General features: G+C 41.6%; 1 protein-coding gene across 2 annotated transcripts in view; it reads right to left on the bottom strand.

Moving 5' to 3' along the window:
- Positions 1 to 3796: 3796 nt before the first annotated feature.
- The window catches only part of LOC146810849 (kazal-type serine protease inhibitor domain-containing protein 1-like), a 129197-nt gene continuing 110501 nt past the window's right edge, over positions 3797 to 22492 (bottom strand). For both annotated transcript variants that reach the window (XM_085614456.1, XM_085614457.1), the window contains exon 4: positions 3797 to 4028. In XM_085614456.1, coding sequence (XP_085470582.1) covers positions 3895 to 4028 — 134 coding nt within the window. In that variant the 3' untranslated portion in view covers positions 3797 to 3894. The remainder of the gene's footprint in view (positions 4029 to 22492) is intronic.

Below are 22492 nucleotides of genomic sequence, written 5' to 3'. Positions count from 1 at the left end.
AAGATTGGGCCTTCTTGCCTTGAACCCAGGACCCCGGAAGTGACTCCAGAGGTCAGTTTGGTGACCTCCTGTTCGAGCTACTGGGACAAAACAAGCTTCCAGAGGACCTATCCCTCATTCATCCATCATCGATAAGATCATTGAAAAGACAGCCCATGCTCAACTTTAATATCACATAAGCGCCAACCATCTCCTGCACGACAGACTTTCTGGCTTCAAATCTTGCTGCAGCACAGATAGAGTTACCTTACAAATCATAGACGGCTCTCACCTGACCACAGATAGAAATGACCAATGCCTCCTGATTACTAAGCCTTTCATATGCTGTCTACGGGGATTCCCTGAAAGCATCTTTCACTGGTTCTCTTCCTACCTTTCAAACCAACACCTGTTCATCCACATGGGCACCGCAAGGTCCCAGAAGATCCCAATTGTCTGTTGAGTTCCCCATAGTTTACTCTTGTCCTTCGTCATCATCAACCTCTAAATGAAGCCCCTTGGGACTCTACTCACTTAACATCAGAATTCACCAAGATTCTAATGAGGCACAACTATATTTGAAACTCTCCTCTTCTCCAGACATCCAATGTCTCCAGCTAGTGGAGGCATCCTTTTAGTTCCAAGATGCTGATGGGACACAACTGTATTTGAAACTCTCCTCGTCTCCAGACATCCAATGTCTCAGACACTGCTCCAACGTCATCCATACCTAGATGTCTAGCACGCACCTGAAGCATAACTCCCCTCATAAATAATTCTTGCTATTTCCCAAGAAACAAGACACAACAACTAACCCAAACCTGGCTCAAATGCATGAATCTGGACAGTTTCAAACCCCAACTTTTACCCAATCTGAAGTCACTCCGATTCACCTTTGACACCAACGTCATCCACAAGGAACGTGTCACTGAGTAAACCAAGGCAGCCTGGTACCAGCTCTCAGTTAAACCATCCTCCATAAAGCAACTTAAGAACTGCCATTCAAGCCATTGTATTCTGGATGATGGCACTGTCCTGCTTCATGATCTCCCAGAGTCCACCCAAGCCTCCTTAAGAGCCTCCTAAATGACGTAGCACGCCTCATCAGAGGCCTGAAGAAATATGGCCACATAACCCTTAACCTGATATAGCACCACTGGCTTCCCATCTTGATGGAACTCCAGCTCCATCTTCCACAAAGCTATCATGATAGGCACACATTCTTGTATGGATGACAAGCTCACCATTTCCAGTGGATTCATCAGAATGTAAACAAATAAGGGTTAAATGGAAAAGAAAAACAACAGGCTTCCTCCATCTAAGAACGCAGGATTTAAAATATGATCTCTGGACTAATCGGGACTGCTCCAACCCTGCTCCAATTTGGAAAAGAGCTGAAGACAATCCTCTTTAGAGAACACTTCATGGTGATGTAGTACCCATCCACTTTTGCTCTTGGAAAGCAATGACCCCTCTAATCAAATGTTGACAGTGTTCCGCTGCCTTCTACCTAGGTTTGTGCTATATAAATACCATATACATACATGCATACATACTGTTGGGATGAGAATGTCCCTTTAAAGGGCAAAGGATGTGTACCCTGCCCTGAGTGACTGAACTGCAAGTGAATCTAATATGGTCTCAGCAGTCACAAAATGCTGCACGTATGATGCAGGTCTTGGCCTGAAATTAACTGAGGAAAATTTGACTGAGGCAAAGAGCTTGACTCTGAGGTCCCGAAGGGGTACCAAAAGCATAATTTAGGATGGGGCACGAGACACCTATCTGTGACCCAGGCTATGTACAGTGAATGGTGGTGGCAGAATGCTATGTTTTTAGGACTAGGCCAAGTTACATCGCATGCGTGTACAACGCATTCCATTACAATGCGGTCATTACAATGACCGGGTTGGTACATCACATACCATAGCTACGCAATTCATTACAACAACTTGCTGTAGGTGGGGGCGGGCGCTGGATTTTGGAACAGTATCATTTACTATTCAAACTCTAGTCTGTGCAACAGTAGGGAGAGTGTTGGATTTTAAATCCAACACCTTTTACCCCCTACAGTAAGTCGTTGTTCCAACTTGCGTTGTAATGGTATACGATGTAACAACACGGTCGTTGGAACGAATAATCCGAATAAGAAGTTGGAAAACAAGATAATTAAATCAGTATTTATTAAATTGCAATTCTAGAAGAGGCCTCACGTGTGGAAAATACGCAGTCAGAAGCCAATCAATGTGCAGGAATAATGTATGACACAGGCCACGTGTTCATCGCCCATCTGGCCGATGCTCTCAACAAATACAGCAAAACAGCCCTCCAATCAAATAACAATTACCCGGATATGTGCTCGCCCGCATCTAGAGATTAATGTGGCATTGCAATAAAAGGATGAGACATTACTATTTCCCAGTATATTCTCTCTCCCCCTCTTTGAAAATTGCTCTGCACAACCAGACTCTCATTCCGTATCTGTCGACATGAGAAACAAAACTACTAATTTCGCAGTTACAGTGTTCTTTTCTTTATTGCAGCGATTTGGTAACGTTGGTTCATACGACCCCCTATGTCTGTTTCCACGGGAAGTTGACACCGAGTTGTGCTTGTTTCTTTTTAAAGGACAAGATCCCTCATTGACTTGATTCTGTACCAGTTGCATGTTCAGACTGTAAACAGCAGAGTATGTGACAGATGGTGAACTCCTTGGTGGGTAATGGATTCCATCACATTTCCACGGCCTCAGGGCCTGACAATGCTCCTGATGTAACATGCCATTTGGTAATGGGCTCTTGGCACCTGCATGACGAAAACATCATTTTAAACTCCGATTTTCCCAACGCATATATTTGTTATTGATTTACGACCAAAATACCTAAGGTAGGTGTTTGTAATGAGGAGCACCACATTATAAGAACTATGATACTGTTATATACAATATTATTTAATGGGTACAGGTGAGTAGTCCCACTTTACAAGAACCCTGATTGACTGATTGATTAACCCCAGATCCACACCCTCCACTCGGCACCTTGAGACCCTTACGAATGAGTAGTTGCGCTGTACAAGAAACATGATTGATTGAATGAATACAATGATTCAATGGCAATTGATTACATGGAAATAACAACAGAAAGCAGCACATTATTTAATATTGAGCTTCATTATATTCATTTTTGTTTTAGCCATCAACAAGTTTTTTTTTCATGACAAATCTGAATTACTCACAAAACATAATCATATTGGGCATATCTATATCAAATATAGTAGACGTCACAACATCCATCACATGTTTCGTGGGGTTTTCAGAATCATGCTTCTTCAGGGCTCTGAGGGTCAAACTTGTAAAATATGTCCTTTTCAATATTTCTCAAGTTTGGATGGTGCAAAGTTACAAGATTCACTCTTTTATCACTAGTCTCCTCTACCAACCTAAATGAAGCAAACGTGAAAGCTTCATAGCGTTAAAGGATGAGGCCCATGATAGGGCCACCGAAGGAAAACCCCAGCAGCAGTCCTGCATGCCTATAGCACTGTTCGCAAAATGATGGTTGGTATGAAATAATTTACTCCTCTCTGTTGGTATTTCCAATGTGAAAAGTATCTTAGTTCTAATAATACATGCTCCTCACCATAAAAATATACCTTTGAATATTTTAGTTATATTTAATTTTGAGGTTAGCTGGGTTTCCAAACCAGTAGGTGTGAGCAGGATCAGAGGCACTGGAAAAGATTCAGTTTTCCTTTTATTCCCTCGAATAACCTACTTTATTTATTTATTGCCCTATTGTAATAACAACAACATGCTGTATAGAACTAAAATCTGCTATTTTATTCAAGGTATCATTATCCTTAGTATGTACATTTACATTGCATGTTCCCTGACTTCTTATTTTTAATGAAATAGTTTCAGCTTTCGTAGTCTCCAGATTCATATTCGTCATCACCCCCTTCTTCTTCTGTTTGATCATAATATTCTCGGTAGTCTGTGTTGTGGCTTGTGATTCTGTTGCTGGCCATCATTTGAAACGAGGTGGATGAGCCTGTAAAGACACATTCAGATTAGAACACAGCTAGCACGAGCACTAAGTAAATAATATACTACCATAGCAGTCTGTGGTTTGTAGCCATTGTTCCTCTGCTATTTGTCATCTTGTTAAACAAAATGTTCTTTATTGAGCATAAAGATCCCAAAGAAAATACATTCAAATTGATTACCTTATTTTAGTACATGAGCACTTCAGTATAACAATAGACTCCTAGCAATCAGGATGTGTACTATACAACTTATACAATATTACTATTTCATGTATGGTTCAGTTTTATACTATTAGGGATGTGTCATGAGACACCTTTTTAAAAATAATCTATTAATTGATTTTGAATAAAGTACAAGCTTCAGAGATGCCCACTGGGGGTTAAAGTTGACATTAGATGACCCTCAGCATCTTGAGGAGGGACTCCAAGTCCCAGAGAACCCAGCTGCACGCGCCTGGAGGCGCTGTCATCATCGTGTGCGCCTTTTAAACGACTCGCGGCACCTGCTTTGCGGGAGCCGCTTCGCCGCCACTCAACATCTTGAGGAGGGACTCCAAGTCCCAGAGAGCCCAGCTGCACGCGTCTGGAGGCGCTGTCATCATCATGTGCGCCTTTATAACGACTCGCGGCACCCGCTTCGCGGGATGCGCCCGGGTCAAGGACGGGCCCATCCTTGCCCATCATTGCCAGGAAGAGGCAAGGCAGGGCTTCCCCCCTTGGCTGTCCAACTCTCGAGGACTTGGTGGAACCTTTTAGGTCTTGTGGACGCTAGATATTCCCAAAACTGTGAGTTATACTTGCATTGACATTGCATAGGTGGTATATTGCATCTTTACTTAAGGAAAATCGAGATATATTGGCCAATCAAAAACGTATTTTGACATCTGTTTACTTGGTTCTCTGTTCTAATGGGGAAAAGGAAACTAACTGCGAGTGCCAATAAGGAGGGTAGGTCACCAGATGGGGGGCGTAATCAAATTAGGAAAGCCAAATCTGCGTGTAAATCGGCAGCCCAAAATTGTGTTTTAGATCGTATTGATGAATTATTGGTAGAATGTCAAGATATTCTGACTCCTCCCTCCAGTACTCCTGTCCTTACCTCTAAGCCAAGGGAGCAACCTCTCACCATTGAACAAGACATAGAGCCTGGCCCTGTCATCAAAACAAAGCAAATTCCTTGTATATTCGCAAAGCGCACCACACGAAGCACTGCCCCCAAGGTTTTTAAGCCTCTTGACCAAAACACCGACATGCGGAGCGAAACCGAGGAGAATGATAGGGTGATAGGATTTCCCCCCCCCCTCCTATTCTCGTGTTAGATAACAACATCGACAATAGTAGGAATGACATGCACACACTTGTTACTATTCCACTATTTAATCGATTTTCGCCACTTCAAGAACTGACTGAACTACTGGCGGACACCTCACCTTGTAAAAACCTTAGTTCCCATGACAGAAACATTATTCAGGCCCCGGAGATATTACAGCTAGAAGGCTCAACAACTGCTCATTTGGATATAATGCCGCTTTGATGCCTTGAGCCTTTTGGTTAATTGCTTTCTAGTGGGGGAAAAGAAATATCAAGGTGTGATCAGCAAACCATCTCCCAAGATCCACAGAAGAGTAGATCATTAGAGAGGTGGCATCATATTACTCCTCGAGAATTAGACAAAAATAAAATATCACTCCATATACTGACGTGGAATGTGGCTGGAATAAAATCTAAGATGATACTTCCTCATTGGATTGAACATATTGTCCAATTTGATATATGTATCTTACAAGAAACCTGGGCCACTACACCGACTTATATCCCAGGCTACCACAGACAGACCAGGAAGACCAGCGGGAGGGCTACTGATCTGGATCAGGATTGATTTGTTATGTACAATAAGAGAGATTCAAATTAACGATCCTAATATAATTGCAGCTTGTCTCAGGGGTAGAAATGGTAGGATGGTGGAAATTTTTAATGTTTATGCCCGCAGGACCAAGGCAGGCACATCCTCTCCAACCCTTCACGTATTAGAAAACATCCTTGAAGAGAGGGAGATATCGGTACCCCTGTTGCAGGTGATTTTAATTGTACATATAAACCATTATTTACGATGGATGTATCCAACAGCGACCAGGTAGAGTCATATTGGCATGTTCCTCCCCTTGATTTACCACCAATCAAAAAATGGACTAAAACTGCCCTGCAGCTTCAGGCCATATCCCTTGGTTATGGTCTTAGGGCAGCAAATGGCCGCACAAACTCGGATAAGATGGGAGCCAATACCTTTAATAGGACATCTAATATGAGTCGCATTGATTATGTTTTGATAGATATCAGATTATGGCCAGAAGTACAGGATATGGCGGTTGGAGAAACAATAGATAGTGACCACAATCCACTTGAGCTTTCCATGACCTCCTTCTTGAGTAAAACCAGTGCTATTTCTGAGGTAATGCTTTTGTCTAAGGACTTACACCCCACAAATGATAATAGACAATTAAAATGGGCGCGGGTAGCATTGGATATTGATAAGATTCAAGCTATAAATTTCATTTTACAAGAAAATATTGATAGGCTCTATATTAGAGCCGACCAACAGGATGAGCTTAAAAAGGTTACAGATATACACTCGTCCTTTTTTACTCAGTTAGACTCCCATTTTGTATGTAAGAGACCTCATCGAAAGAAGACACCTGCTAACTCTCATTATTCTTGGGCTAATAAAAAGCGTAAGGAGGCACGGTCACTTCTGGCAGCTGAGATTAAAGCTAAAAATAATATTAACATAAGTATAGCTAGAAGAGCATATAAGAAAGTACAGAGGGAAGCCAAAAGGGAACATGTGGAGGATCGTTGGAAACAGATCAATGCTGCTTCTAAATTGAAAGATCAAAAGAAATTTTGGCTTCTTGTAACAAGGGGAGATGCTGAGAGACCAAGTCCACCCACTAATAATATCACAGCGGTAGCCTGGTTTGACCACTTTTCCGGAATTTATTCTGGAACAGAAATGTCCACTCCTGAAGATACCTCCTTAGACTTATCCAACTTACAGGCTGATGGTAATTTTTTTTCAGCAGCAGATATTACTGAAAGTTTTAGCTCTATACTTAAAAATTAAGCATCAGGCCCAGATGGAATACCTGGTGATGTATTTTAGCCGATATTCCTAAATGGTCTAACTATATGTGGCTACTTGCCAATGGTATAGCTGCTGGGGCTCCTATAACCCCTTCTTGGCAAGGAGCCGAGGTTATCCCGGTCTTCAAGAAGGGGGATCGATCACTGCCCTCAAACTACAGACCGATAAGTCTTATAGATGGGGCGCAGAAAGTCTTTCCTCGTCCCCTGCTCACAAAAATTACCGATTGGATGGAAGGGAATGATATATTATCCCCCTTCTAAGCAGGGTTCAGGAAAAAGGTCAGTACTATCGATCAGGTTTTTCGATTTACCCTCTTGGCCTGGAAGTCTGTGACATTGGAACAGGGCAGTCTTTATACTGCTTTTATTGATTTGAGGTCAGCTTTTGATCTTATTCCAAGGGCTACACTTTGGCAAGTACTTTACGATCAGGGGCTCCCCCACGACATCTTGGCACTTTTAATTCGCCTTCACAAAGGCAACTATGCGAAGGTACGCTGGGGAGATCAAACGCAATTGACAGGCCCAATAAAGGTTATAAGCGGGGTGAGGCAGGGCTGTGTTTTAGCCCCCACCTTATTTTCCCTTTTTGTAAATGGGGTGGTGAATCACTTAGCGGAAGCCCATGCAGATGCCCCTTCATTGGGGAGTGTAAAAATAAGCACAATACTTTTTGCGGACGATTCGCTATTAGTTTCTAAAACCCCAAGTGGCCTTCAACTCCTATTAGATCGCTTCTTGTCTTTATGTGTGAGGAGAGGTCTAGAAGTAAACACCTCAAAGACTAAACTTTTGTTAATGAACCCCCACAAATCATTTAAAGGGAAACTATTACTGGGGAGGATTCCGCTGGAAAGGGTAGATTCCATTGTATATCTTGGTATAACCCTCACCGAAGAAATAGAATGGAAACAACATATTTCAAATCAAAATCTACAGCAGAGGAAGACTTCTGGGGCTATAATCTTAGAACATAGGTCATCACAATCTAGACCGATAGCAGCACCACCACAGATATATGATCAAAAGGTGGTTGGTTTGGCTCTTTACGGGGCCGAAACCTGGGGATTTGATCATTTGGAGGGCCTGCTTCTTGCAGAGAATAAATTCTTAAGATCACTTTCTCACTTCCCCAGAGTACCCCGCTCACTCCCCTACAACTAGATTTGGGCAGAACTACAATTATCGATAAAGCGAGGCTTCGACCTCTTCTCTTTTGGCTCCGCATTAAAAAAACACCTGAGCATGTCCATTATGCGACTGCCACCGAGGAGATTTTAAAATTGCTTGGTTTCGTAATGTCAAAACATTGCTGTTTGAAATAGGCCTGGGGAACCTTTGGGAAGAAAAAGATCTTAGCTTACTACCTAGTAGAGAGTGGGTTTATTTATTTTATTTATTTTTATAATTTTATATAGCGCTGAATCACCCCGAGGGGTATCTCTGCGCTTGTAACAGATATACGACCCTATCAAACGAGTTAGAAGAGATATGTTTTGATTAGCTTTCTAAACTGGAGGAGGGTCATTTAAGCACGAAGATATTGAGGAAGGCTATTCCAAAAACTCGGAGCGAGGTAAGAGAAAGCTTTACCTCCAGTGCGTACCTTCTTAATTCTGGGAATCGAAAGAAGTCTCTTAGATCCAGATCTAAGTGAGCATCCAGGAGTGTAGATATTACATTTCCTGGCAAGATAAGAGGGACTAAGCTTATTTAAGGCCTTAAAGATCATACATCCTATCTTAAATTCTACTCTTTTTTTCACTGGAAGCCAGTGAAGCTTTAGTAACAAAGGCAGAGAAGGAGTCCTAGGCGGTAAGCCCGTCACTAGACGGGCTGCCGTGTTTTGTATAACCTGCAATTTTCCCAATGAGGCTACATTCGTAGGAAAAAGCAGAGCATTACAATAATCAATTCTGCTCATAATCAGGGCCTGAATCAAAGTCTTCCTGGTGGAGATAGGAAGCAAAGGAAAACATTTCCTGAGAAGGCTCAGAACATGATAACAAGTGCCAACAGTTGTATTGACATGGGCATCTAGGGTACGTTTTTGATCCAGTTTAATGCCTAGATTTTTTATCTCCTCTTTAGGAATAGGGGCTTTACCCAACTCCTCAGGCCACCAGTTTGGCGACCAACTGATGGCAACACCTCCAAACAACATAATCTCTGATTTTTGGGAGTTTAATTGGAGGAAATTACTTTGCATCCAAGAGGCAATAGCCATCATACCCTGGGAGAGTTAAGTCTTACTATTGGAAATGGGCGACAGAGAGAACAGTCACACAAGTGAAAGGAGGTCGACTCGCGATAGAGTTCATGGAGTTTAAGATGGTTGGTGTGTATGAGCCCTATATGGACTTTATCACTGTCCCGCAAGAGAGGAAGCTATTTATTCAATTTAGATTTGGATGTTTCCCCTGAAATTCCTTTACTGCATCATGGAATAGGGGCTCTCAAGTGAAAACAACCAACTGCCCATGTTGCCTTGAGATAGAGGAGACAACTAATCATATTCTGTTTGCATGCCCTCTATCCAAAAACCCAAGAACTATATGGCTAGCTCCTGTTTGCAGACAACCAGGAACCTGTAGTCACCTAGAGGCACTACGTATCCTCAGGACAGATACAAGGCCACTAATAGTATGTGCAATGGCCAAATTCCTGGGGAGGTTTTGGTTCATTAGGAGGCAGAAGCTAAAATGAATTGAGCATATCATTTGATTAAGCATTACTTTTCATAAAGTGTTCAGTTCGTACTTGATGTCTTATGATTATTGCATTTTATGAATCATGTACAAACTACAGAGAACTGAGCTATTCTGCACTTCTACCAATTATGCACTAGCACTTTTTGTATTTTCTATGTGTTTTTAGCTTGTATAGTTTTAATACCTTGGAAGCCAGTTCTTTTAACTTGTTTTTTATTCCTTAATGGCTCGGGTTTTAATATGCTTTGATGTTGTATAAATAATGTCATCTACTTTGGCTTACAATTTTATCATGCAAATTTTGTTTTAACTACCATACTTATGTGTGCCTATGCACTTTGATGGTCTTAACGGCCGAATAAAGTTAATGATGATGATGACATTAGATGACACACATTGTACATTTTGTTCAAGTAGAGTGAAATCATGCCAAGTACAAAAACAGAATATTTCAACAGCAGAACTTATTTGAATATTTGTGTCCTCCAGAAAAAACTGGCCCACCCTGTCCTCTCAGGAATGTCCTCAAGTAAGAGTAAAAGCACCTGATCCTGGCGTGTCACGTGTAGCATAGCGCTGCTAGAAGGGTGAGCAACCTAAAACTGCTGTGTGGCGGTGTAGAGTGCCAGAGGCTAACATTAAGGGCTGCTGCGGGTGGGCTCTATGTGGCATGTCCCACTGTGAGGCTGACGGGGGTGCGGTGGAGGCAGCAAAGATGAAACACCATCTATGTAAAACGTTTGATAAATCCCTTATAATGTCTATACATAACAAGCACTGGCAAAATCAACAGGTCTTGTATTGAAAAACAATGGGGAATTCTCATTGCCCGATGCCCTGGACATGTTGGTTTCTTTGTGGGACTGGAAGCTGTAATTTCTATTTTGCCCGAAGGATAATAAAGCAATAAATTAAAATAAACATGTTGGTACAATCCAAAAGAAGTCCAGAGGTAGCCATGAGGTAAGTTGTAAGTAAGAGGTTTATTAGCTTGGTAGTTCATTAGTTGAGCCCCACCAGGAGCAGCATCCTTCCTCCTCGGCCCACACACTCCAACTGTCTCTCTCTCCACTCCACCAGGCACTCCAGCATTCCACTACCTCACCAAGCCTTCTAACATTCCACACACATCACATTCATACTGGCTGAGCAGCAGGGAATGGGTAACCAGGGAAAGGATGCATTATAGGAAATCTAGTTACAACACATGTGCAGCATGTACAGCCATCTGGATAATTACTATGTAGTAGCCTTTGTGAAGAGCATACATGTTTTAATGACATGATATAGAGAGAGCCTCTGTAAATAGGGTAAAAACATGTTTAAAATACTTTTTCTTTGAACTGACCCTTTCTTTACAGAGCCGAATTAGAAGGATCAGTCATTTGCAAACTTGCACTGAAACAGCCTTAAACCGGAAAGGAAAAGAAACCGTAAAAACAGCAGGATACCACCTCAAAGCTTTCAGTGCAGCTTGGGTGAATTGTTAAACTATTTGATGCTCAGGCCATTTCTGTAGTTTCCAAGAAAACAGAGAGCCTGTGTGGAACTTGACCATGTCTATCTTTCCCTAATTTCCATTTTTGTAGTTGCATTTCCATAAATAAATAATAAATATAAAATATCTTACATATGTATCTCTTCATACACTTACATGGGCTATATAAATAATATACATTTTAACAGGCCATCCCTCCCTGTCAGCTGGTCTGTCATAGCGGCTGCCTTGTGCCATCCACCAATCCAGGCAGCAGCCTATACCATTAAGTTTGCTGGAGGTTAGGCCTGCGGATGGTATTCCAGACACAAATATTCAGATAATGTCTACACCTTCAAAGCATGTTTGTGTGTCAGTCTCCAGGCTATGTGTGAGTCATCCGAGTATGTGTGCCTTTAAGACGTCTCCTTCTGCAATGTATGGGAGTGGTTGCATTTGTCTCAAGGATATGTGTGTGCCCGCAGAGTGTATCTGCACGGTGGATCTGAGTGTCTATAGGATGTGAATGCACGTCATTCCCTGCAAGGTCTCTCTTCCTCTATAGGGTGTGTGTCTCTGCAGACTGTGCAGGTGTCTGTATGCATGTATCTGGTGTTTGTGAAGACCCTGGATGTAGAGGTTAAGACTGTGTTCCATTACTATATAAGCTTGGCTATGTTTCCTGGACAAATATGCGTGCAGAGTATCCATTCAGTAAATCTGTGAATATTGAAGCTGTTCAGGCAGAAATGCAACAAAGAAGGGGGACTTTCAAACTGTACCCAATTGATGGATGTTTTCGTGACTCCTTCAAGAAGCTGGGGTCAGTGATAAAGCTAAAAGCTAAAAATATAACCAATTGACTTTGGAGCTGGTTTGGCCGACTACGAAAGCCTTTCCTGCATCAAAATATCGTGAAAGAAGGTCAAAACCAGATTTCAAGCATCATAGTTGTCTACATAAAGAAAAAGGCTAAACACAGAGGACAAGAGATGATGAAGCTGAGGAGAAAGCATTTCACTGGAATGCGGTCAAGATAGTAAACGCTAAAAATCCCATCCTATGCAGCATCAAAAGTAAACCTTGGTTAGCTGAGTGCAAGGCAAGACTGGCGATACAGCTTCCGTGTTATTTTTTTTTTTTCTAAACAAATTTTTATTGTTTCAAGAGAATACAACCACCAATGCTCTGACATTGCATAATACCGATGTTGACACAGTACATCCGGAAGAACACATACATTGCAATCAGTCAACTCCCTCCTGCGGTGAGTACAGTATAATGCGTGGATGGAACAAGCTACTCCACGGCACCCAGCCATTTGCCCCACACCCTCCGGTATTTCTTAGGACATCCCCGTGCCTCGTACATGGGTTTCTCTTGTGCCGCACACCAATCCACCCCCCTTCGCCATCCCTCAAAACTTGGAGGTGTAGGACGCTTCCATGAGGCGGCTATGTCCCGTTTTGCCACGACCATGGCTGCATTATAGAATAATTTCTCGTTCCTGGACCCGTCCAGTCCGTCCGTAATCCCTAAGTTGGAGTGGCGTGGATCGTGCGAAACCTCCCACCCCAGGACCTCAGACAGCTCAGATTCAATCTCCCCCAGAACTGCGCCAGTCGGGGGCATGCACATACCATGTGGAAGAAATCGGACGGGTCTTGATCGCATGGCGTGCATGAGGCGGATGGGGAAAGGCCGGCTCGATACAGGTGCTGTGGAGTGAGATAGACAGTGTGTATGTAGTATAATTGAATCAGGCGGAGTTTGGCGGATGCAGTGACTGTCCTGGGCGACATGAGAACATCCCGCCAGTCCACCTCGTCCAGGGGACCCACCCATTCCACCCATTGGGCCCTAAGTTGGTCGAGCGAGGTCGGGGTGTTGTTAACTAGCGTCTTGTAAATACGGGAAATACCCCCCCCCCCTCCCCAGGTCACCCAACATGGTCTGTGCTTCAGGCGGACTATACTCAGGGATCCTAATGTCCGCTCAGCTCCAGCGGTACAGGCCGCCGCCCGGACCCTTCCTGTACTGCCGCTCACCCGGTGCCACGGCCAGGATGGTTGGGGGCCACGCCTGCGGGGACAGCAGGCTGCGACAGGCCCAGGCCAGGTTGGTTGGGGGCTGCGCCTGCAGGGACAGCAGGCCGCGAAAGGCCCAGGTCAGACAAAGCCACGAGGGCCGCCGATCCGCCCGGAAAACGCCGGAGAAGGGACACCACCAGTCGGGGGAGGCTCAGCAATCAGGTAAGGAGTCCAGATTGAAGCCGATGAACGTTGGATTAGAGGCGGATGACGGAGGGGTCCAGGAGCACTCTTAGAGTGCGACCGCCATCTCGACGCCTCAGGTCACGCCCTGTAGCTTCCATGTTCTTTAAGAGATTAATGCACATTCCACAATACATAAAAATAAATGCAAATGGCAGCAGCAAACCAATGATGTTTGTCCAGAATATGCTTTACTAGTGCAAATTCACGAGCGCCTGCAAGTTTGAGCTGCAGAGTTCTGTAGCACCTAGAGAACAAACATAAGCATTTTTAAGGCCAAGACGTTGTCCATTACTGTAATCCATTTGCAAGCCGACAACAGCAGTAACTGAAGAATGCCTGCTCTCAAAAGGGAGACAAAAACGAATGTTGCTAACAGCTTTAGATGGAATAAACAGGTTAAGGAGAGTAAAGAGATCCGAGATACCAAATACAGGTCTGCCTGGTCTTAATGCTCATGTTCTTGACTGATTTTACAGGCTTAGGGCCCTCACTCTTATGGTAACAAATCGAACCTCAGTTGTGCGCATTAGTACCAACCATCATTACTTCAGTTCTAAGGGGATTCAACCTAAGCCAATAGCCATCTATCCAAGGCAAATCATCTCAAAATGTCTAAAGAGGGCAGCTGACGGTCCCACCATAAAGGTGAAAATGGAAATCACGTAAAGGGATGAATTGCTCTTGAGTTTCAATATAGGACAGGCTTGGTGACAGAGCAGAATACTGAGAAACAGCACAACTCAAGGTACGTGCATAGCTGATAAAAAACAGTAGCACAGCATTAGAACTCACCCAAACAAAGGAAAATGCACCCACTGGAAAGAAGTGCTCCCACTTGCGATATTATGGAGATCATGTCAAAGAGTGGCATTTTTGGACAGTTTCAAAAGCCCTTGACTGACCCATGATTAATAAATAGGGCACAAAAACAGCTATTAGACGAAGGACAACCAAAATCATTACAAGAATAAATTCAGTGCTGTATTTGAGAGGAAAAAAACCAGCCTGAAGGTAGTCTAACTCCCTATTGCGACTGAACACAGAATGTAATAATCTGAGCTGCCTCATGCAAAAGTGAAATGGATAGAACATGGGAAGGCTCAGATTAATCAAGGCCCTGTTCCTTACAATGATGGGACTACCAGATCAGACATACAATTTGTAGAAACTGCCCAGCGCTCTTTGAAGAGGTCACAAATCACAAGAGAAAAAAAACACAGACCTAATCAGAGAGCAAGCATGCTAGACATAGATTAAACGGTGAACTTGATCTGAGACTAACGCCGCAACCATAACCAGTTGACAGTCCATTGGAATAAAATTGGAGAATGTTTTTGGTGTTAAGGTATTATTTAAAAAAAATGGCAGATAGTTCTTGCCCAGAATATAATTTTTAATCTTCATCTGAAAAAGCTCTTAGTTCTGTGTCAGGTAAACTCATTTATCCATTATAGAAGCGTACCTTATTTCAAAGAAAACGCCATGTCATGTGTTAATGCACTTATGATCTACTGGATGCTCAGTTTTTAAACTTCCTTTGCTTTTCTTGCATTTTAGTGTTGCAACAGCATGTACATAGCCTTGTGAGGCCCCATCTGTCATAACTGATTGACAGTCATTCTTAGTATAATGATTCTCACTGCAGCTCCTTCCCATGCAAAGTAGTTGCACCTTGCTTTTTGGAGCAATCAAAGTACAGCACCTGAAGTTAATTTTCCAAGAGCTTTTAGTTTTGAATCTCACTACCTGGTGAGTAAATAATAGTACCAACAATTTTTCCAGGATAAAATGTGGTTTGACTTTTGCATTGTTGCAAATCATTTTGGTCCGTTTCAACAATAGTTAATAAGAATCATTTAATGGTTGAGTCCCGACAAATATAATTGATTTACAGAGCAGGTGGGACAAGTGTATTTCTTTACATGACATGTAGGTTTCTATCACATTTTATCAGTTGGACAAGCAGATTATTAAAAAATTCCACACCCCCTGAAAGAGCTAAGCTATTAGCTTTGGCAATGCATTTGGTGTGACACATTTGTGTGTATGCACCCCAACGCATAGGAGGCATTTGTAATTTACCATTATAGAACAGTAAATTAAAATGTTAAAAAATAGAAGTGCGCATGAAGCTAAAAAAAGCAAGCGGTCTGGCATCAATTTGCAGCTGTTAGGACCTCATAAAAAATAAATACATATAAAAAGTAACACAGGGAGCAGGAAGGAGAGTGGGGAACATCTCAGGAAATGGGAGTGAAAACAGGGTAAATGAGAGTGAAAACAGGGTACATGGGAGTCACCTTAGGCAAAATGAAGGAGCAAGGAAACACATGCAATACAAAAAAAAACTAAAAAGAGTCCCCTCAATTGTTCAGTGGAAGGATACAACTCCTACAAACACAGAACTATGAGACTGAAGTGTTCCAGGGCAGACAAACTCAAGAATATGGAGGGGAGGAAAGCCTTACAACTAAGAGCAGACAACTGATATAGACCACAAAATTTTCCAATTACGAACAATAGCACGACCCAAAAGCCACTCTAAGTAAATGTATAGGTATTGGAAACAGACGGTCATGCCAGCAAAAAATTAAACTGTTGTACCCAAGACCTAAGAAATAGGTTTTATCTGACCCTAGGTGGTACCTCTATTGTGCTATCTAACTTGGTACTTGTTGAAATAGAAATATGGGCAACAAAAGCTATTACCATACCCCAGGCAGGCTTTCACTCGGATATGGAAACTACACACCAGAATTACTTGTTACAAATACTAGCCTGGATGTCTCCAAAAAGATAAAATAACTTTTTGTAGAACTGCCTCGTGGACCTGCAGGCAGCTTTCAATCCAGATGATAAATGTACTCTTTGGCAGATATTGTATAAACAAGATCGGGACCATTGGCACTTATTTCCTTGTCACTTCTGGATAACTAGACCCAGACCACTTGAATGTATTACAGATTGCCCCTAAGCAGCTATGAGGACAAAGCGGTCCAGCCATGTAAACTGGCTTGCACTGGACAGACTTTGCTTTCTTAAAAGTGCATGCATCGCATACACTGCCCTATGACATAACGCTTCAACATAGCTTGCACAGAAATTAAATGTTGTAGGTTAGCCAGTTGCGGCTCCTCGCTAAGGTGGAGGAGCGTCGCCCCACAGCTCGTTGAGCAGTGGAAAGTAAAAATAAAATGATAATAAGAAGAAGGTATTATCATTTTATTTTCCTTTGTGACTCTGGGCGGTAGTTGGCATGTTCTCCATTGGGCTGTGTTGCACAGCACTGTGGAGAACATGCCCAGCCTCCCAGGCACTTCCTGAGTGGCCAAACAGGCCACTCAGACCAATGACGACGCTGCTCCTACAGCGTCGTGATTGGCTGGCAGAGTCCAGAAGCCTGGGTGCTTCAGGTGCAGGCTACAGGCAGCAACCGGGAAGAACACGGAGGAGAGGCGTGCAATGAAGGCAGCGGCAAAGCAGGTACGTTTTAAAAAATTTTTTTTTCATCTTTTCATCCCTCCCCCCACCTCACCACTCCCGTTCAGAGGCAGCCACCACTGAGGTAAGAAGATAAACACTATGGACAAAGAAATGCTCACACTTGAAATCCTAAAGTTCAAGAAATAAAAAAACACAATCAATTCTTCTGTGGATGAATCTGGAACTGTATTTCCCCAGCACTCAGAATAACAATCTCATTCACAGTATTCAAGAAAAGGATGAAAGAGTTCTTATTCAACAGATCAGAGAATTACATACAGATTCAGAGTCCTGCTCCTCCTAACTAACCTTGAATAAGGAATTTATAGTAGTCACTATATTGAAATTCCCTTTCTGCCTATAATAAACCTGAAGATTCTCCAGACACGTATTCCAGGAGGGCATAAATGTATTTACTATTGCAGATTTCTCAGCAATGAGTGTTGCGAAATCCACAGTAGTAGTCCCACTCAAGGGGTAGGAAGTGAGAGTTCAAATGTGTTTTTACGACAAACATATACATTATGATCATTCTCCAACATGAATCTGACCACTTGTATCCTGAAAATAGTCTTATAATAACTCCTGTCCAGGAATGGATTACCCCCACATTTGTTTTAGGGGAAGAGCTTTCCCCATGGGTGTAAGGTTCTAGACTAGATTGATGTGTCTGTCTTAACTTCTGTGCTACCTGACACTTGCACACTTCCTTACTGTAACCACAATGCCACCTACGCAGACCAAATATACATAGTAAGCCGGTGGCCTCAAGAAAGCCTGCAAGGGAGAAAAAAAAACAAAGGGGAAAAAAACGTCAGATGGAAGAAAGCAGTAAGAGAAACTTAGCAAAGGTTGATGCAAAGATGAGGATCAGGGTGCTAAGCTACCCAGGACTGAGTAGAGAAGAATCCTGAAAAGAGGCTTGCAGGAGACTTCTGAAGATTCTTGAATCCAAGAAAAATCCTGAGGAAAAAACAACAGAACATGAATCTAGAACAAGGGGGAGTTGAGCGGAATGAAAAATACTATTGGCTGCATTGAAGATCACCTTCCCCTTGATTTCAGCTGCCTTTTATGATAGGGAAACAGGAATTGACATCACAGGAAGTACTGGAGCCATCTTGGATTGAGAAGCAGCCATACAAATCCACTGTAATCACCGTCTTGGATTGGGAACAAACACAAAGTCCAGCTCCCCTTCTTTCTCGATAACCGAAAGACAGAGAAAGCAACATGGAGAGTTTCAGATGGTACAGAAATGGCCCCCTGAAGCAAATAAGCTTTCACAAACACCTTTTCTTCTTAAGATGTTTTAATGAAAACGTTGAACAGATTTGCGAAGCAGGAATGCTGTTACGAGGTTTTAAGCATCCTCGGCGTACTACAAGAGAGAATTATATTTGCCCCGCTGAGAACAATAAAGTGTGTATTTGCTCAAGTAGTTCCACCCCCCACCCCCGGTGCTTAAGTCTACCTTAAGAATAAATCCACACAGCGTGAATACAGGCTCGCAAGAATTGTCACTTGATATTCCTAGCAGTGCACCTGGAAACCTGAGCCTTGAATTGATTTTTAAGCAGCTAATAGGAATGTTGTTGAACAGTTAAAAATGTTAAAATACTTTCAGGCGGAGATATACATCTCTGCCTATGCTTTTATGTGTTATTTGTGAATAGTGGCCATTTTTACAAAAACCTGTTAAATGACTTTATTTCGAATCCTTTGTTTTTTTATCTATAATATATACAAGCAATACTATTTGAAATATAATGTTATCCATTTATGTAAAGAGCTATGACATGAAACGTATTTACATTCAGTGGCAACAGGGCCATCGAAACTCAAAATGCACCACTTAGCTAATACTTTTACCAACACGGCAAAGGAAACCTATCTTTTGGAGTTTGCTCACTGCTCTATTTAGAAACCAATCTAGTTCATTCATTACTGTTGGTCTCACTCTACATATTCAATCCCAAAGGTACAACATGGAAATGTTTAAAACATGTGTCCAAAATCTATATCCCACTCTCTGCACTGTGTACAAAGTCTGTATACCACAATGTGCCATAGGAGTGCATGCACAAGGTGCAACTCGGCTTCATAAGACTTGGTTAAAGTTTTGTCTGGCATGTGCATGAATCTGAATATGTCTTAATGTAACCTATCGCCCTCTATTCAGCTGAGTGGTCTTCCTTATCCGTTTCCTCTGTCTCCTTGTCCTACTTTTTCTAATCCTCCTCTTCATCATCATTTATAACATGCTTCCTGGGTCCAATATGAGTGGTATCAATTTCACCTCCGAGATTTTAAAAACTGCATTCTAACGTGTTTGTAAAAGACAGCGAATTGGTGGAGAGGTGCATGTTGGGGGGGGGGGGGGGGGGGTTCAAAATAGTAGCGACTTTCATCTGGAAGCATCTTCATCTGATCTTGCCTTTTGACATTTGCGTGGTCTAATAAACAGTTTGCCCCTAGATTGCTGCGCCCTGAGTAAGGAGCCTCTCTCTTTCAGAACCTCTTCCTGCTCATCTCGCTTTACCTCCCTTCTCAGAACCATCACTGAACCACAAGTGGAACATTTACTGTTCCCACTCCAGTCTGGGCAACAGTAGGGAAAGCATTGGACTTCGGAGGGGTTAAATGCGCAATTCCCACTCCAGTTCTGTGCAATCGTAGGGAAAGCGAGGGACTTCGGAAGGGTTAAATTTACTGTTACCACTCCAGTCTAAGCAACAGTAGATAAACTACTTTACTTCAAACACATTACTTACTTGAATACCCCTGTAAATTTACAAAAAATATAAAACTCTAAATATAAACATTATTACTTAACATAAAATATATATGAAAAATAAAAAATTAACAATTATATTATTTACAAACTTCATAAACAACTAATTTCCCCCCAAAATAATGGTTATTTTATTACTTAATTAATTTTTCACCCTATTCCCCTACAATACTAGCGACCCACACTTAAAATATAATGAAAATAAATAAGTATAACACTATTTACATAATTGATAATCAATTAATTGTTACTTAATTAACTTCCCTCATTAAAACTATACAAATCCAGCAGCCCACACCTAAAATATAACTAAAATACTTCTACAAACTTAGCAGCCTGCAACTAAAATAAATTAGTATTACATAATGCACATAATTAATACCCAATTCCATAATTAATAATGAACTATTAATTAACTATTACCTAATTAATTTCCCACCCTATACCCCTACAAACCCAGTAGTCCACACCTAAAATATATTTAAAATATATGATGATTACACTATTTACATAATTAATAATCAATTAAATAAACAATATAGTATAAATTAATTGTTATTTAATTATTACCTAATTAACTTCCCACCCTATACCCCTACGAGCATAGCAAAGCACACATACAATATAAGTATAATAAAACAATATTAGATAATATACAGAATACATATCAATCACATACTTACTTAAAAAGTAATAATGTATTAATAATTACTTAATTAAATTCCCACCCTTCCCCCCTACAAACCCAACTACCTGCTATGACATTACAAATTACTATTAACAATTAAGTTAAAAATTCGAAATCACTCAAAATTACAGGCTATATATTAAAACAATAACTAATAATTATACAAAAAATACTAACACATACAATTAATATATATATACTAAAATACATGAAATTATTTAAAAAACGATATTCTTTACAACTATTTTATTGAAAACAATATTTACAACAACGATATTTCAGCATCACAACATATTTGTATGCCTTTATTTCTGTGTCCTGCTATTTACAACTCAATCTTTTGTCCAAATACCCTCCACATTTCTAGATAACTAGGGGTAGATGTTTCTGTAATTAACCTCCTCCTGTCTTCCTACTGGAGGTCTGCCAGCAGGCCAGCTGTTCCCAAAGGCCCTTGGTTCTCTGATGGGATCCATTCACAACTTCCTTCAAGAATAGGGAACTCTAATTACAGTCACTGGATGGTGTGGGATTGTGGTCGAATCTATTTGGGGACAGATCAGGCCTAAGCAGAGATGAAAAACTTTCATCAAAATCATATTTGGGACATTTTAACAAATATCTATGTTCACCAATGAATTATACTTTTATAAATACAGCAATGCTGTGAATAAGCAAATGTATTGTGTGTGTGTATGTGAAAAGGAACATCTTTCAACAGTAAAGATATTGGATTTAGTATGCACAGTTTTGCAAGGCACAACATCTCACAGTATATTTGGTTAAACCCCTATCTTACCACCACTTACAGCCTGCACTGCTGCACACAAGCCAAACCATTCATATTCACCTTTAATCTCTTTTGAGGAATGTCACTTCTAGATGCTGCTCAGCTTTAGTGGCATTGTCCATTATGAAGCCGCAGTAACTCAAATTCAGCTGCCAATGTCTGGCTCCCAGTCTGCACAAGCTCAACTCCTAGGACTGCCTTAGTGAGTAGCACTACTATCAGACTGGGGTAGTGAAAGGTTTTAAGTTCCCTGAGTCCTGCTCACAATGTGCTTCTGGTACGACCCTGCCAGTTGATAATGTTGCTAATTGCTCGGTGTTCCACCACTGTATTTACATGAGCTGTGGCACAAGCTGCTAATTGCCTGTTCCTGTATTTTTCATTCTGGGTTGCTGGCGCTAGATTCTGTTACCGTCTATACATTCTCAAAGCACAAATATCCTCATATTAATCCAACATCTTGCGGGTGCTTCTTGCATGGGCTTTCTTGCACTGGCTTTTGCTAGGGGCGGACACTAGGTATATTTCATGTTTGGTAATTTTAACATAGTCAGCCCTTTATTGTAAAGCAAATATAATAAAGGATCAAGAAAGAGAACATGTTCTCAAGAGATCTGTTTTCCAGTTCCTTTGATTTCTATATGACAATTGCAGTACTTTAAAAAGAAACAAAGAAGGTACAAATAAAGTATGGTATTTCTTCATCATCTGTGAGTTTGTGTGCCTCTAATATGATTAGGTAGTCACCAAATGGTTAACTTCTGCAAGTTCAAATAGTTTTGTCTGCACCTTCAGTTATTCCCTTGAGGCTCTGTCTGTTAGGTGTTTGGATTCATGGTTCTGCATCTCACATCAACCTCATCAATTCTCCTCAGAATTTACCTATAGCCAATATTCAGTTTGAGGACCACTTTGGAAAAACTGTTCCAAAGTTTGTGCTTACAGGTCCTCAGCCGGTTTGCAGTGGAGTTGTGGTCTCAGATTTCAGCTCAGTGGGATAGGATGCTTGGTACCTTTTCTTGCACTTTCTTCGTGGAGCTGGCATGCAGTATACCCTGCGCGCTGCTTGACTCTAATGTATAAAGTTTTATGAAGCTGTAACTCAT

The sequence above is a fragment of the Triturus cristatus genome, chromosome 7 (assembly GCF_964204655.1).
Source record: "Triturus cristatus chromosome 7, aTriCri1.1, whole genome shotgun sequence".
NCBI lineage: Eukaryota > Metazoa > Chordata > Amphibia > Caudata > Salamandridae > Triturus > Triturus cristatus.
Note: the sequence above shows the minus strand (reverse complement) of the source record. Positions and strands in the feature narration are given on the sequence as shown.